At 40.5% G+C, this 17,073-nt stretch overlaps 2 protein-coding genes across 4 annotated transcripts in view; one reads left to right on the top strand and one right to left on the bottom strand.

The window, feature by feature from the left end:
- The window catches only part of Pi4ka (phosphatidylinositol 4-kinase alpha), a 129,803-nt gene that overhangs the window by 53,656 nt on the left and 59,074 nt on the right, over window positions 1-17,073 (bottom strand). The window lies entirely within an intron of this gene.
- On the top strand, window positions 4,563-15,432 carry Serpind1 (serpin family D member 1). Its single transcript, XM_015500357.2, has 5 exons — window positions 4,563-4,676; window positions 8,322-9,163; window positions 12,422-12,695; window positions 14,070-14,214; window positions 15,004-15,432. The coding sequence occupies exons 2-5, from the start codon at window positions 8,338-8,340 to the stop codon at window positions 15,193-15,195; spliced, it is 1,437 nt and encodes a 478-aa protein (XP_015355843.1). The 5' UTR covers window positions 4,563-4,676; window positions 8,322-8,337; the 3' UTR covers window positions 15,196-15,432.

Raw genomic sequence — 17,073 nt, forward strand, 5'->3', positions numbered from 1 at the left:
GAGAAATGATGGATGATACTTATCACTGGGACTTATTCACACACAGCTGGTAAAACTATAAAGTGGCACACTCTCTGGAAAGTATTTGGTAATATGCATCAAATTTTAAATATCTCGAAACACATTTCACCTATATAATACCATCTCTATGAAGTTATCAAAACAACAACCTGATACAGGCACAAAAATGTTGCAATGTTATAACAGCTTAATAGGCTGGGACTGTAGCTCAGTGGTAGAGCACTTGCCTTGCATGTGTGAGGTACTGGGTTCGATCCTCAGCACCACATAAAAATAAATAAAGATATTGTACCAACTAAAAAAATTAAAAAAAACAGCATAATAAATATTAAAACATTAATGTGTACTTGAAATAAGTAACAGAATATTTAGAATTATATTTCAGGCGAGGGATATGACTCATTAGTAGAGTGCTTACTGGGCATGCGTGAGGCCTTGGGTTTGATACTCCAAGCATAATTTAAAAAAAATCACATTTTCACTGGGTCTATTGGCACATGCCTATAATCCCAATTAATCATGAGGCTGAGGTAAAAGGATCACAAGTTCCATGTCAGCCTAGGAAATTTAGGGAGTCTCTGTCTCAAACTGAAATATAAAAGGTCTGGATGTAACTCAGAGGCACAGTACTGGCCTAGGATGTCCAAAGCCCTGAGTTCAATCCTTGATACTTCCAAAAAAATGTCATTTGGTGACATAGGTAGAAAACACAATGTCAAATGAAAAGTTGCAAAATATATAATTGATATATAATTAAAAATATACATGTAAATATATATGCATAGAACAAAGGGGCGAAATCCAGCCACATATTAATACAGATGGTGACTGAGTTACCAAGAATTTCTATTTTCCTTTAACATTATCTGTGTTCCTTTTTCTTTCTTTTCTTTTGGTGTGATACTGAGGCTTGAACCCAGGGATGCTCTGGCTGAGCTACATCCCCATTTAATTATTTATCTAGGTACTAGGGATTGAACTCAGGGGTGCTTTACCACCAAGTATTATCCCCAGGCTTTTTATTTTGAAACAGGTCTTGCTAAGTTTCTGAGGTCTCATTAAGGTGCTGAGACAGGCTTTGAACTTGTAATCCACGTGCCTCAGTGCTGGGATTACAGGTGTGGGCCACCATGTCCAGCTACACTGCCTGTATTTTGTAGACTTCTGTCATAAATATGTTCCTTTTACAATCACAGGGAGTATACAGGTTTTTGTCTAGGGTTCTAGCAACCTGTGTGGGAGGACTGGCCTCTCCTTGAAAGCTACCAGGGTACTGTGTATTTGGGGAGAGTTGGCAAAGACCTGGCAGTGCAGGGAGAACTTTGGGAAGGTATTAAGGTGGTAGGGAACATTGAGGGGGGCTGCTGGGGAGGACAGAGAAAATGGAAGAGTCATCACAGGAAGCCCAGGGCTGCACAGGACACTGGCCACAAAAGGACATTTTGACAAGGTACTTCTAGTTCAGCCAGTGGCCAATAAGGGTGACTGCAAGAATAAGTGAATGTTTTTGCAGTGAGAAGCCCACCTAAGATGAGGTCCTAAGAGATGGTGGAGGCACAAGGGGATTTTCAGACAGTGGACTTCCAGGTCTATGTGACTAAGAGTTTCCAATGTCTTATAAAGAGAACTTGCCTTTGGTGGTAATAGAAAATATTACGCTTCCGGAATGCTTCACTCCTAATGGGAACAGAGGCTTTAAGATGTTGGCAAGTTCAACATAATTTTGACACAGGTAAGAGAAAGAAGGGCTTCAGCCCTGTGGGTTCTCCCTGTCCTCTGACTCCTCCAGGCCCCTCAGTTATCATCTCAGCTAAGACTGTTCTAGTTCCCAGGAAGGAAAGACTGAGCTAGTTTCAGAAAAGGCTCTAGCAGTGCTTTGACATGTCTAGAGATTAAGACATGATGTAGGTGTTGCTGGTTAGGACTCTGTGCAGAGAAGTATTCCTGTGCTTCAAGAGACAGAAAGGATGGGCTGGGGATGTGGCTCAAGTGGTAGCGCGCTCGCCTGGCATGCGTGAGGCCCGGGTTCGATCCTCAGCACCACATAAAAATAAATAAATAAAAATAAAGATATTGTGTCCATCTACAACTAAAAAAATAAAAATTAAAAAAATGTTGGAAAAGTCAGGTGTAATGATGTACACCTGTAATCCCAACTTGGCAGGCTAAGGCAAGAGGATCACAAGTTTAATACCAGTCTCAGCAACTTAGTAAGACTGTCTCAAAATTAAAAAAAAAAAAGAAAGAAAGAAAGAAAAGAGAAGGGCTGGGGATGTAGGTCAGTGGTTAAGGGCCACTGTTTCAAACCCCAGTTAAAAAAAAGAATTTGGAAAAAATATCTGACCATGAGGCAAACCTTGAAGCAGGACAAAAACAACGAAGTATGTGTGACAGATGGTACCACTTTATGGTAGAGGCTGAAACCACACACATCTGTTACCTCTAAATGGGAAACAGATTTAAAAACGTCAAGGTGTTAAGAAGGGTTGAAATCCAGTGTTTTCAAAAGTGGGTTACATGACCAGAAAGCTAATATGCAGGAAATATCACTCATTAATACTTAAAAAGAATAGCTGGGCAAGGTGGCACATGCCTGTAATCCCAGTGGCTTGGGAGGCTGAGACAGGAGAATCGAAAATTCAAAGCTAGCCTCAGCAGTTTTGTGAGGGTCTAAGCAACTTAGTGAAGCCCTGCCTCAAAATAAAATATAAAAAAGGTGGTAAACTGCCCCTGGGTTAAATCTCCAGCACCCCACAACTAAAATAAATAAAAGAGGCAGGGATATTGTGTGTGGCTCAGTGGTAAAGCACTTGCCTTGTATGAGTAAGGCTATGAGTTCATTTCCAGCACCATCAGAAAAAAGAAAAAAGTAATACATACTAATAGAATAGAAATTCCAGCAAAGTAGTATACAGAGCACAAAGTGAAAACCAAGTCACCTCTCCAACCTTTTCTGTGAATACATACAGGTTCTGTGAAATGAAAAAGGCAACCATTTACTGAGCATCTACTGTATGGTGGGCACCCTTCTGCTTGTCCTCACATTCTTCTTTTTTTCTTTTTAAATACTTTTTAGTTGCAAATGGACACAATACCTTTATTTATTTATCCTTATGTGGTGCTGAGGATTGAACCCAGGGCCTTACACATGCTAGGCAAGTGTTCTACCACTGAGCCACAACCCCAGCACCAGCCCTTCCTCACATTTTTTAAAATATTTTTTTTAGTTGTGGATGGCCCTTTATTTTATTTATTTTTATGTGGTGCTGAGAATAGAACCCAGTGCCTCACACATGCTAGGCAAGTGTTCTACCACTGAGCTACAACCCCAGCCCTCCTGACATTATTTATCTCAATTTTTATAACCTCTTCCCATATTAGGTATAATTACCACCCTCATTTGTGAAGAGTGGCAGAACAGCAGCCATGTGCCATTCTGCAGGCAAGATGCTCCAAGAAGAAAGAACTGTGGCTGCCAAGGTTCTGCTGGGGGCCAGGCTTAGCATGTGTGAAAGTAAGAAGAAAAGGGAGCAAGAGTTTGTGAGGCTGAGCCCCAGGAGGAGTCTGGACACATGGAAGGGCCTCTCAGAGCAGCACAATGGTGTCCATGCTGGAGCTTTCGACTGAGTAGGGCAGATAAAGGCTCTGGGGAAGAGATTTGGCTACAGTTAGAATGCTACACTAGACCCAAACTCAACCACACTTTCCATATCCTGAACACAATGGCCCTTATATTTTAGCATCTCTCAAGCAGTGACAGAGACACACCCACAGCCCCTCAAATACCTGTACATTCTTTTGTCTGAGAATCAGACTAGTTGATTACCCAAATACACTCACAAGTACCCAAATCAGGAAGCAATGCTTTGTGATAAGCTGGTTTTCTAGATAATACAGAATATTCTGATAAATTTTTAGATCATAAAATTAAAAACACAAGTTAAAATAAATTATAGTTCCACAGACCCCCATGAATATCTAAGTGGACTTGGGTTTGGGAAACACAACTCAGTGATATCCTTAACTGTCCTACAAGAGCTGGGCTTCGATTCTAGCAATGAACAGTGACCCTCGACTGAAGAAAGTCCTATGCCATGGTATCCTTATTTTTAATAAGCCACTAATCTTATTTTTTGGCTCCACTTCTCAGTGAAGAATAAGTACACAGAAGGATAAGGACACCCACCTCATAGCCAAACTAGCCAAATCTGCCTTGGTGGTCAGGGCTAGATAAGAAGATGATCATCTCAGAAGGGGAAGACAAAATAGGAGGGCACACATGTGACTTCTATTTTGGGGGGAGTATTATAGCTACTCTGGAAGTGCAGCCTAGCCTCCAGAAGTCTGAAGAGTGCCTTAGATTATGTGCTAGCTTCAGTGAAGGCTGCTCCTACAACAAGGCTGTGTGTGACAATGACAGTCACATTCAAAACTTCAGTGACAAACTGGAGCCTAGGAGTTGCCAGTCACTAAGCAGTGATCAAAGACACAGCTTGGTGGTTTGTGCTGACAAAGCTAGTTGAGTGTGTTTGAATTGGGACATATTTACTTTGGAAAATATGCAAAAACAACCCAGCACCAAAGTTCACATTGAAACTCCACTGGTGACCCTGGCTGATTTCATCTCTGTAGAGCCGCTTCTCAGAAGGACAGAGGTAAGTTCGGTTTCTAATATTTCTTTTGATTGTAAATTCTAATTTTTGGTGTTTAGAGATGAGCAATTCATTCTTTATCAATGCGAAAATGCAGAAGCTTTCCACGCTAAGAAGTGGGAAAGTATTTAAAAATTTTAATCTGTCCATTATATAATTAATCCTATTTATCAATACTGGGACAATTGACAAAATTGGAATAGGAACTATGGAAGAAATAAAAGTATTATATCTATGTTAAATTCAAATTGGATAACTATCCTATGTTTACATATGAGAATATCCTTGTCTTACACATTTCCCCTTAAAATACTAGTATTAAAGGTTAAAGGGACATGATAGAAGAGACCTAATCTTAAATGGTTCAAAAAATAAAACAGTGTGCACATGTGTGTCTGTATGTGTGTGTGTATATATACATATGTACATACACATAAACATGGAGACAGAGTATAAAGCAAATGTCCTAAAATGTAAAAATCTGGTCAATCTGAAAAAAGGGGATATAGGAAATGCTCTGCTACTTTATTTTTACACATTTTCAGTAGTTTGAAGTTATTTCAAAATAAAATTTTCCATGCTACAGGCAGCTATTTTTCTCCCATTCCATTTGCTCTGTTTGAACCTGAAGATAATGAGCTGCACGGAAAGCCAAGTTGAGAGGGACAACAATTTTCAGGTGTTCTGCTCTGATGGCTGTAACTAATGAGAAAGTGCCATATTAAATCCTCAGAAAAATAAATATCTGAAAATTTATCTTAAAAAAAATATTGCTTCTTGGGCTGGGGGTTGTAACTCAGTGGTAGAGTGCTTGCCTAGCACGTGTGAGGCACTGGGTTCAATCCTAAGCACCACATAAAAATAATTAAAATAAAGGTATTGGGTCCATCTACAACTAAAAAATGTTTAAAAAATATTGCTTCTCTTCAAAGATAGTAATCTGGACTTAAACATAACCTAATAATAATTTTTAAATTTCTTATATAGTTTTTATTATACTAAATAATGAAATGGTGGGAAGGTTTAATTTTTAGATCCTTAAATTTTCAACCCATAAAAAATATCAGAGATATCTTCCCCTTTCTCAGGGAAAATGAAAACTATTTTTGGTTTTAATCATATAATGTAGGAACAGGGTATAAGAGGCATCCAAATATATACTCTGAATATCAGGATAAAAACATAAATGTACCCTGGGTTCAATTCCAGTATAATAAATTTAAAACAGAAAAAGAAAAATAGAACATGAATGTCTTCAGTCTGCCTCCCTGTCTGGCCTCAGATTCATTTTCCAGAACTCTTATTAATACAAGTTGCTTTCTGTTTTTTCTTTAACCTTAATTTTTTACCTGAAAAGAACACTTTATAAGTGCAGTCAAGTGAGGAGACTTCCACTAAAGTTACCCATTTTCTTTTCCTCTAACTTTATAAAGTTTATTGCCATTAATACACATGTCTGATTCTATTTGCAAACTGAGCCCCATTCTATTTTCAGTAACACACATTAAAAATCCTTTCTAGAAATTGCTTCATCCATGCAGACAATATGAGGCCCCTGTAGGCTTAGCAAGGTACTAAGAGGAAAGACATTTTCAAATTTAGAAACTATGTGACTTTCCTCTCCAAAATGTGCAACCCCAAAGTCTCTCAGTTATTATTAAAACAATACTGGAGTTTACTATTTATTTATTTTAAACAGTACGGCAGGGAGAGGACCAAAGTTGGAGCACTGGTAGAAACTATTCCCCAGCCAATTTGGGAGTGTCCTGGCATTTCAGGGCAAACAAGGCAGCAGAGAACTTGACATGTCTGGGTAGGGGGCTCAGCCAACTTGGTTCCAATTTAGCCATTCATTCATTCATTGCAGTGCTGGGGATCAAACCTGGACTTAAGCATTCTAGGCAAGGACTCTACCCCCAACCCAAATCACTGCCTTTATTAGCAACAGCAAAAAAAGGCTCAATATATATAAAATGGAAGGGTGCAGTTAAGTTATACAAAATACCTTATATGCGCCTGGCATCCAACACGGCTCCATCATTTGTCCTTGCCATTATCAATATCAACAAAACTGTGAGCATTCAAATAGGGTTTCTGAACAGTTAGCCCCTAACAATCTCAGGCCTAACAAGTTCAGATATTTAACAGGAGACAGTAACTCTTACATGGCTTAGATTGGCAGTAGATATTCTAACAGGAAATAGGAATAGGCACTAAACAAACTTAACAAAACACAATTATTCTTTCTGGAGAGAATAGAAAAAGTTGGGATTATGTACAACCTGCCTAGATCAGTATTACAAATACTATGGCCACTATCTGGTGAAACAAGGAAGCATCAAATAATTGCTCATCATCTACCCAGTATACAGTTAATATCTGGGAAGTAAGAAAGAGCAAGACAAAGCCACTTGGGAGCCAAAATAAATTTCACAAGCTAAGACCTTGGAATAAGGAAGGGGATGAACAGATAAAGATAAGCTAACCACAGACATATGTTAAACACTTACCTTATATACTTAAACAAAATAAAGGGAGTATCCCTTAGGCCTTTAGGGATGTCCTACATTGCCCTCACATAGACTTTGCCTGCTGAGATTACAAGCAGTAGAAAAGATTTAGCTTTTCCTGATAGCAAAATATACTTGTAGCAGGTTACATGACCTTATTAATAGTTTCTGGGGCTGCCAGGCCACCAACCACATTCTTACTAGGCCCTAAGGGAGTCCTGGCATTACAGACAAGTTCCAGATCTTATAAAAATTAACCCCAAATGACTGCACAAATTTCAAATATCATTAGAAGTTTTCAGAAAGCCTGGCCCAACACATTTTCCCATAACAGCACTATCCCAAGGTGGAGTATTTGGGTTGCACAGATAGGACTGAATCCCTCTGCTAGAAATTCCCCTCCTTTCCCAGGGGCCCACTCAAGTCTCACCTTTTAATGAAGCTTCTCCCCAATTCTCTGTCTGGGCACCCCTAGTACTACTATATGAAGTATAGCCACATTCCTTTACCTGCCCTCACATGCTTTGCTTTGAATATTAAGAATGCTCAAATCACTACACATCTATCCCATGAGTCTGGCTCATGAGGCTCTTAGTAGGAAGACCTTCATGCCTCTATTACCTAATATGCTTTTTGGAGACAGAAGACAATGTTTGATGAATGAATGAAAAAGAAACTTCTTCCTGGCTCTTCTGAACCCCAGGATTCTAGAATGTTAGTTTTGCAAACCTTTAGAGAAGGGATTTTCACCCAGGGGCATGAATCTCATGGAAGATTTATAAAGCACATAAAGTGTTAGGTGTATGTTTATTTTCATCAGATTCTGTTAAAGTTCAGAATCCTCAACAGCTTAAGAACTCGTGCTTTTTTTTAAAAAAAATATTTATTTATTTATTTTTGGTTGTAGTTAGACAAAATACCTTTATTTATTCATATGTGGTGCTGAGGATCAAACCCAGGGCCTCACATGTGCTATGCAAGTGCTCTACCACTGAGCCATAATCCCAGCCCCAGAATTTGTGCTTTTAAGGGAGAGCCTCTCCTGGGCCAAAGCTGCAGGTAATCTACTATTTGAACTGCAATAGGGTGTGGGCCAGCCAGGCCACTTTTCAACATGTCACCTTGTTTTCCCTCACAGCTTTAGCTCTGCCAAAATGAAACACCCCTTCCACCCTCTTTTCATTTTCCTCATCATAACATCTGTGTGTGGTGGAAGCAAAGATTTCACAGATCAGCTTAATAATAAAAACCTGAGCATGCCCCTTTTGCCTGCTGACTTTCACAAAGAAAACACGGTCACCAATGACTGGATTCCAGAGGGGGAGGAAGACGACGATTATCTGGACCTGGAGAAATTATTTGGTGAAGATGATGACTACATTGACATCATTGATGCGGTTTCCCCAATAGAATCAAGTCCTGGGAACATCCTGCAGCTTTTCCAAGGCAAGAGCCGGATCCAGCGTCTTAATATCCTTAATGCAAAGTTCGCCTTCAACCTTTACAGATCACTGAAGGACCTGACCAACACTTTTGATAATATATTTATAGCACCTGTTGGTATTTCTACTGCAATGGGGATGATTTCCTTAGGCCTGAAGGGAAAGACGCATGAACAAGTGCACTCGATTTTGCATTTTAAAGACTTTGTTAATGCTAGCAACAAGTATGAGATCACAACTATTCATAATCTCTTCCGTAAGCTGACTCATCGCCTCTTCAGGAGGAACTTTGGGTACACACTTAGGTCAGTCAACGACCTTTATATTCAAGAGCAGTTTCCCATCCTAGATGACTTCAAAACTAAAGTGAGAGAGTACTACTTTGCTGAGGCTCAGGTGGCTGACTTCTCAGATCCTGCCTTCATTTCTAAAACTAACGACCACATTCTGAAGCTCACCAAGGGTCTCATAAAGGAAGCTCTAGCGAATATAGACCCTACTATTCAGATGATGATTCTTAACTGCATATACTTCAAAGGTAAGAAGTAGCTTATGGTTCTCAAAGCAAACTTTGAGAATGTACTTTCTAGACTGAATGTCAAGAGCTATATTCTAGCTATGAATTACAATGTACTTTCTAGACTGAATGTCAAGAGCTATATTCTAGCTATGAATTACCCAAGAAAACAGATCTGTGTCTACAGGGTTGACTCAGATACAGGGACAAGGAAGATCATGATGATGTGACAGCTACTGAGCCCTAACTCTATGCTTTATGCTCACTGGATCTTCACCACAAGTGAGGTCATAATGATTATTGGGGTCCCTATTAAGGGCACATGGCTAGTAAGTGTCAGAGTAACATTGGACCCAGAGGGTCCATCTCTAGAGATTTGTTAAATTAGAAGACACAATGAAAAGAAAAATTAGCATTTGTCCAACCTGGATTTCAGTTTCTTCATTTCCAATCCCAATTATTAGTAAGCAGAAATATGGAGATAAGGCTAAAGATTTGTGTCTCAGAACTGTTCAGCTAGAGTAACTGATATAACAACTAAAATTGTTTCAAGATACTTTTGTACTAAAGGGCAAGTAGGGGTGGAGAAATAAACTACTATTTCTTAAGCAATGGTTCTGGACCAGGCATAAGGGCACTTTTTAAGGAGGTTACTACCCTCTAACACACACACTTCTCTCTCTCTCTCTCTCTCTCTCTCTCTCTCTCAGACACACACACACGCCTTCGAATCCTAGAAATAAAGGAATATGTATTTGTAAAATCCATACCTTTTACTGGAACTTGACCAGAATGACTATATCTCTCCACTTTACTACCAGACACCAATGAGGACATAGTTATTGGGAGGCCAACAATCCTGTTAGCCCCAGCAGTTGTACAGCAGCCCAGGAATGCAAAGGACAGAGGCTTTCTCCTGGCTTTTGCTTGGTGGAGGTGAGGCCAGAGTCCCCTTCCAACCTGATGGCATACCCCACAGAAAGGGATATATCCTTCTCTGTGCCCAGGCTAAGGTCCCCCAGCAGCTCTACAAGGCAGGCATCCTGCCAGGTGGGCTGTGAAGTAGGATTGAGGAGGCCAAGAATTCAGGATGTTCTAGAGTGCTAAGATTTGACCCCTGGGCTTCCACCCTGAGCCAGGTACAATGCCAGTTGGAATCAAAGGCTAAGTGTCTAACAGGCTTGCAGCAGACTCAAAGATAGCAACACACACACACACACACACAAATATGATAAATATACACATATTCTTTTCATCACTGGCTTTAAGTTCTTTCTTTCTTTCTTTTCTTTTCTTTTCTTTCTTTCATTGAGGATGGAACCCAGTGCCTCATATGTGCTAGGTAAATGCCTTACCACTGAGCTACACCCCAGCTCTGGTTATAAGTTTTTTAATTGGCAAATAGAAATCTAATCCCTGGCTTCACCACTTCTCATTTGTGTGACCTTGGGCAAGTCATTCAACATCTCTGACTTGGTTTCCTCATCTTTATCACAAAGGTGATAACACCTACTCTGACAGGGCTGTGGGGAGAACCAAAGAGACTATGATGCAACACTTAGCATAGCGTGGGGCAAATGGCAATGAACTAGAGTGAGTCAAACTATAGATTATAATAATAGTATAACATGGCTAGTGACATTTATTTAAGCAATTAACCTATGAAATGACTTTAGAACAGGTCAGTGAAAAACATTTAGCAGCAGCAAAGCCCTCAGTCTCATCAGTTTGTTGGAAGCCTCCAGATCACTTGAAACGTCTGCATTAGCCCTGGCCTGAGTTCAGGGACAGGTGGCCATTTCTGTCAGCATGGGGGTAGAGAAATGACTAGAAGTTGTCAGTTTGTCTCCTGAACAGAGTAATCCATATCAAACCAAAGTGTTAAAGTGGCAAACATATGCTGAATGTCCTGATAACACTGATACATTAACTTAATCCAATACTGGGAATTGGAAAAGATCAAATGCTAGTATCAATCAATCTTTCATGGATGCTTCTCAAAGGAGAGGAAACTCTAGAAGTACAATTTCAATTTCTAGCTCTCAAATCTCTGTTATAATTTGATTTTAATTGCAAATGTTTGTTTACTTTAGTAAAGCTTCTCATGTGCTTCTTCCTATCAAAGCTGGAAAGAGCAGTGATTCCCTGTGGGATCCAAGACAGATGCCTGGAAATACTGTGATTATCACAACCTGAGGAGGTGGGGGAAGCACTGCTGATATTTCATGGAGGTCACAGATGCTGCTAAATGTCCTACAATGCACAGAACACTCTCCACACCAGAGAGTTATTGGGCCCAGATGTCTATAGTGCTGTGGTTGAGTACTGGGTAAGGCAGTCTTAGAAGTCATCTAGTATAGCTATGCTCAGGCAGAAGCTGTCTGATGTTTAGATCTACAAAGACCCTGCCTGCTTACCTCATCCGCGCTGTCAACCTACCAGCTGAAAATTTTTGTTGTGGCTCTGTTTCCTCATCCATAAAAAGGGAATAATAATAATAAAAGCACCCATCTCATATAGTTACTGGGAGCAGAAAATGAGATAATACAGGAAAGGTGCTTAGATTAATTGGTGGCATATCACCAGTCATCAACTTGTCCCCAATTATTATTAGTTATCTTACAGCTATTATTAGCATCTTAGAGCTAATAACAGAACAGACTTATTCCTGTATACATAGTATTGCATCCAAATCTGTAGTGAAGCTGGGTGTGGTGTCACAGTTGAGGCAGAAAGATCAAAGGTTTGAGGCCAGTTTGGGCAATGTAGTGAGACCCTGTCTCAAAATAAAAAATAAAATAAAAATAAAAAGGGCTGGGAATGTAGCTCAGAGGTAGAGCACTCCTGGGTTCAATTCCCAGTAGTGCAAAAAAACATAATCTATAATGAAGATCCTGAGGGCAACACCACATCACCCACATGTCCTGCCAAATGCTGCTAAATCATAGTATGAGGGATGAGAGCCACCAATAGAGAGCAAAAAGGAGCTCTAAGATACTCATTTTACAAATGAAGAACTCAAGAGGCCCAGACAAGTTTAGGTGTATTGCCAGGGTCAAACAACTATTTAGTGTTGGAATCTAACCCACAATCCATTCCAGTCTATCTAACCTTTCCTGCTGGAAATGCAAATTCTCAGCTCAAACCAGACCTGAAAATCAGAAACTCTGGAGATGGGCCCTGCAAAGCCCGCCTAGGAATTTGGACCCATCATTAAGGGTAGGAGACCATTGTTCTAAAGGAGCATCCTAATAGCTGCCTGCTTCTTTTGATTTTAAGGATCCTGGGTGAATAAATTCCCAGTGGAAATGACACACAACCACAACTTCCGGCTGAATGAGCGAGAGGTGGTCAAGGTTCCCATGATGCAGACTAAGGGGAACTTCCTTGCGGCAAATGACCAGGAACTTGACTGTGATGTTCTCCAGTTGGAATATGTAGGAGGCATCAGCATGCTAATTGTGGTCCCGCACAAGCTATCAGGGATGAAGACCCTTGAAGGACAGCTGACACCCCAGGTGGTAGAGAGATGGCAAAAAAGCATGACAAACAGGTACTTCTAGGTGTTTCTTCCAAAGGCTGGGGGTGCCCAGGACTACTGAAACTCTGGTCATTTTTTTAAAAAGGGAGAATTATGCATAACTACCCAGAATGCCAAACAGGCTACTCTAATTCAGTCCAAATTTCTTGCTCAATGAGACAATCAGAGAGCACTTAGGAGCAACACATCTGCTTACAAGGTCAATTTCAGAAGGCAGAGGCAGGTAGCTTAGAATCAGTTTGGAAATAAGTATCCCAGCTCTGCTACATTTTTGCTTTGTGAATTTAAGTCCAGTTCCATCAACCTGAAAATGGTGGTAATTCCTTTACTTATGGGGGTCAAGATGAGAAATAAACAGAATAAGTGATATACCCCAATGCCTGGAACCTAGGAGGAATTCAACAAAGATTAGCTTTCCCTTTTTCCACCCAGCAAATTCTAAGGTTCTCTAAACTCATTGCAAGTTTGTGATTCATGATTTTCCTCTATTATTATTCATTGCTCAATAGTTAAAACTGCAGATTTTAAATATTTACAGAGACTATTATTGGATCATGGCAGAAAGAATGGAGAGGTCAGTCACATTTCTGTTTTATTGGATGCTACTTAGGCCAATATGAATAAGTAAATCTGGTTTAGAGCTCCTTATAGAAGAAGAATACAGAGAAATGCAACAAAATAAGAAGTATGTTCTTAGAGAGGAAATTTCCCCAGGTGGCCTATCAGTCATCAAGCCTTGTGGATTTTTCCTTAAAAATGTCCCTTCTGTACCCACTTCCTTCCTAATCTCCCTGCCCTGACTTACACCCTGAACCCAAGGAAGCCAAACCAACCTGCAAGTTCTATTCTTAGTCCACCCACATACCATCCACCAGATCACCATTCTCAGCACACCCTTCCATCCTCCCGTTCTCAGAAACTATCCCCTGGTAAAGGATATCAATCAAGCCCCTTATATGAAATGATCTATATTTGTATAAAATCTATGCAATCCTCTGCTATATTTTAAATAATCTCTACTTATTTATAATACCTGGTATAATGTAAATGCTATGTAAATAGTTGTTGTACTAAAGTATTTAGGGAATAATGATGAGAACAAGAAGTTTATACATGTTCAGAACAGATGAACTTTTCCCCCTAATATTTTTAATCTGTGGTTGATAGAACCCATGGATACAAAGGGCTGACTGTAGTTGGAATTACAGTAGGTGGTTGTTCCAAAATCCTCAACTGACAGTGCCAGGTTATAAATTTGAATAAGTGCTATGTTAATTTTGCAGTGAATGCAATACATGGTAGGGTGTGCACACTCATCAGGAAAAACATTATTCTTTTGTAATTTGTGATTCAATAAAACTGTGCCTCTTCCTATTCTTTGACTAGAACTCGAGAAGTGCTTCTGCCTAAATTCAAGCTGGAGAAGAACTACAATCTGGTGGAGGCCCTGAAGTCAATGGGAATCACAGAGCTGTTTGACAAAAATGGCAACATGTCAGGAATCTCAGACCAAAGGATCACCATTGACCTGGTAACTGTTCCTTTGTCTGCACTGGTCTAAGGGTCAGTCACAGCCTAACTCCCATCTCCATCTGTCCCTTCCCAGCCCTCCTCCACTCAGTCTCATTTCCCAAGTCAGGGCTGCTGAAGCTCTTCTGGGTCTGGCTGTGGCACACAAGTATTCAGTTCTGCAGCCAGGGAGGGTAGTGCATTTGCCAGATGCTCACTAGGCAGAGTGGTCACAGGAACAGCCTTGGAATGAGTCCTATTATTGTGATACCCAAGCAAGGAGAGATGTGTGCTCCAATCTGTGAAATAGCTATGCTCAATTGAACTGTGAAAGACCCATTAAACACCCAGAAAATGTACTATACACACATTTAACTTTACAATCCAACAAACAGACACTTAGCAAAAGAAAGTGAATAACAGGCCAAATGTTGTGGCCGATCTAGCCCCTGCCCACCTAGTGCATGTGCACTCCAGACTTTTAGGAGGATATGGGGGTCTGCAGCAGCTGTCTTGGTTCCCAAAGCTTCTCAGACTGTGGTTGCAACTTAGAATGAATGTGGTTCTAGAGTATACAGGTAAGTACTTGTGATTATAACATGGCCTCTAAGCACAATTAACTGCAACTGACAGATGATGAAAGAAATTTTCAAGGGTAATTTTGAACAACTGTGATTTTTGCCAGTTGTGATTTGTGATTTTTGTGTAGTCTTTGGACATTTTTCTAAAGGAAATTAGACTCTATTAGATGTTCTATCATCTATGTACCAACCTATAGAATCTGACAATTTTTCTTTCCAATTTGAAACAGTTCAGACACCAAGGTACCATCACAGTAAATGAAGAGGGCACCCAGGCTGCGGCTGTGACCACCGTTGGGTTCATGCCATTGTCCACTCAAGTTCGTTTCACTGTTGACAGACCCTTTCTGTTTCTGGTCTACGAACATCGCACCAGCTGTCTTCTCTTCATGGGGAGAGTGGCAAACCCTGCCAGGTCTTAAAGATGGCAACCTGGGCACCTGACATGTTCTGGGGGCACAATCCAGTGCTTCAGCACCCCTGGATTCAATCCCCTGTACCAATTCTATTTCCATTCTATCAATGAGGACAGAGATGTTTTGGTACCAAGACTTCCACGGTTACCAAACAGAATCAAGGCTCTATGGAAGAAGAAATTTACTAACAACTGAGAAGCTGGTTGGGATCAATTTTGCATATTAAACAATGCCATAAGTCAACAGGAGCTAGTATAACCAACTGGTGTGTCAGCTGTTCCTAAAGAGTCTTGAAAACAGACTCCCTCACCTTCTTCCTGCCTCCTCATAGCAAACCTATAATGTGTACTCAGCACCTTCTTTCCTGAAAGCCCCATCTTGCACATCTGGCCCTATTACTTAAAGCCTTTCTCAACCAGGGACCCCCATATCAAAACACAGAGATGAGTTACATGACTAATTTTTCACCCCAAAGAGGGTGCCTAATTATTATCATTCCCAATGCCCAGGAGAGAAATAACCTGAGACATACAAAGGGTTCCCTGAGCATTGGGTCTTAATTCTCTCAAGGCCTAATCTTCCAAATCCATGTAAATGTCCTACTGTCATCTCACTACTACTCAGAGGACAGTGTGTGTACACAAGGCCATGTCTTCTACCCTAGAGATAAATAAAGATAGCCACATTTACTGTGTCTCTAATTCGATTTTCTTTAACAAAGGCTGAATTCAAAAGAGCCACATCCTACTGGGCATGATGGCATATGCCTGTAATCCCAGCAACTTGGGAGGCTGAGGCAGGAAGATTATAAGTTTAAGATAAGCTTTAGCAACTGAATGAGACCTTATTTCAAAAAAATAAATAAATAAATAAAAAGGGTTGGGGATGTGATTCAGTGCTTCAGCACCCCTGGCTTCAATCCCCTGTACCAAAACCAACCAACCAACCAACCAACCAACCAAACAAAACCTCACCAAAAAAAAAAGAATGAGGTCTGCATGGAATCCCTGAAACAATGCTCTAAGTCATCCCCAGTCTTTCCACTGTCTTTAAGTGGGGTCTATGTTTTAGCTTTCATCCTTCAGACATGATTTTGTAGTGGATATAGTTTGATAAAGCAGGCAACAGCCAAGGAATGTATTTCTGGATCCCTCACTACCTGGACAGAGTGCCTGAAATCCAAAAAAGTTGCTCAGAATGCAAAAGTTATGTTAAGCCTTCAATTAGGGGGACCATCACTGTCACAAGAGCAGCACTCATAGCCTGGAAGGAGAAATTTTACCATTCATCCTCTCTTTTCAAGAGAGGAAGATGAGGACTGAAGGGTTCTGAAACCTGCCCACAATGTAGCTGCAGTATCTAGTGCGAATGGGGTTCAAGAACAGGCTGGTTTGCGGGCAAGATTACCTAAGGAGTCTTGTCACAAAAGATCAGATGAGGCCAATGCCAGTAATGGGAGCAGCGGAAGGGGAATGACAACAGAAAGGGAAAGCAGGCATTGCCATTGCATGGGTGGTCTTGCTGAGAACTCAAATCAACTCTAGGAGGTGTGCACTGGAATCACCTCCTTTTTATAGCAGAGGAAACAATTCAAGCTCAGAGAAGGGAAGTGATTTGCCTCAGACTTAGATCTAAACCCAGATATCTGGGACCGGAAGCCTACTTTTCTTTGCTAACCTTCCTCACTTGTTCACTTTATAATTTCCTACACCAGTCCTTGCTTCAGCATGCTACAGAGAAAAGGACAGATCAGGGTTGAGACCAAAACTTCCCATCATAACCTCTCGGCCTCTTGATGAAGCCTAACATAGCTAATGACCCAATTATTCCATTCTTTCTCCAATGTACTTTAACATTGTTCTTTTCTGGTATTTATCCTATATT

Source organism: Marmota marmota, unplaced genomic scaffold (assembly GCF_001458135.2).
Source record: "Marmota marmota marmota unplaced genomic scaffold, marMar, whole genome shotgun sequence".
Classification (NCBI taxonomy): domain Eukaryota; kingdom Metazoa; phylum Chordata; class Mammalia; order Rodentia; family Sciuridae; genus Marmota; species Marmota marmota.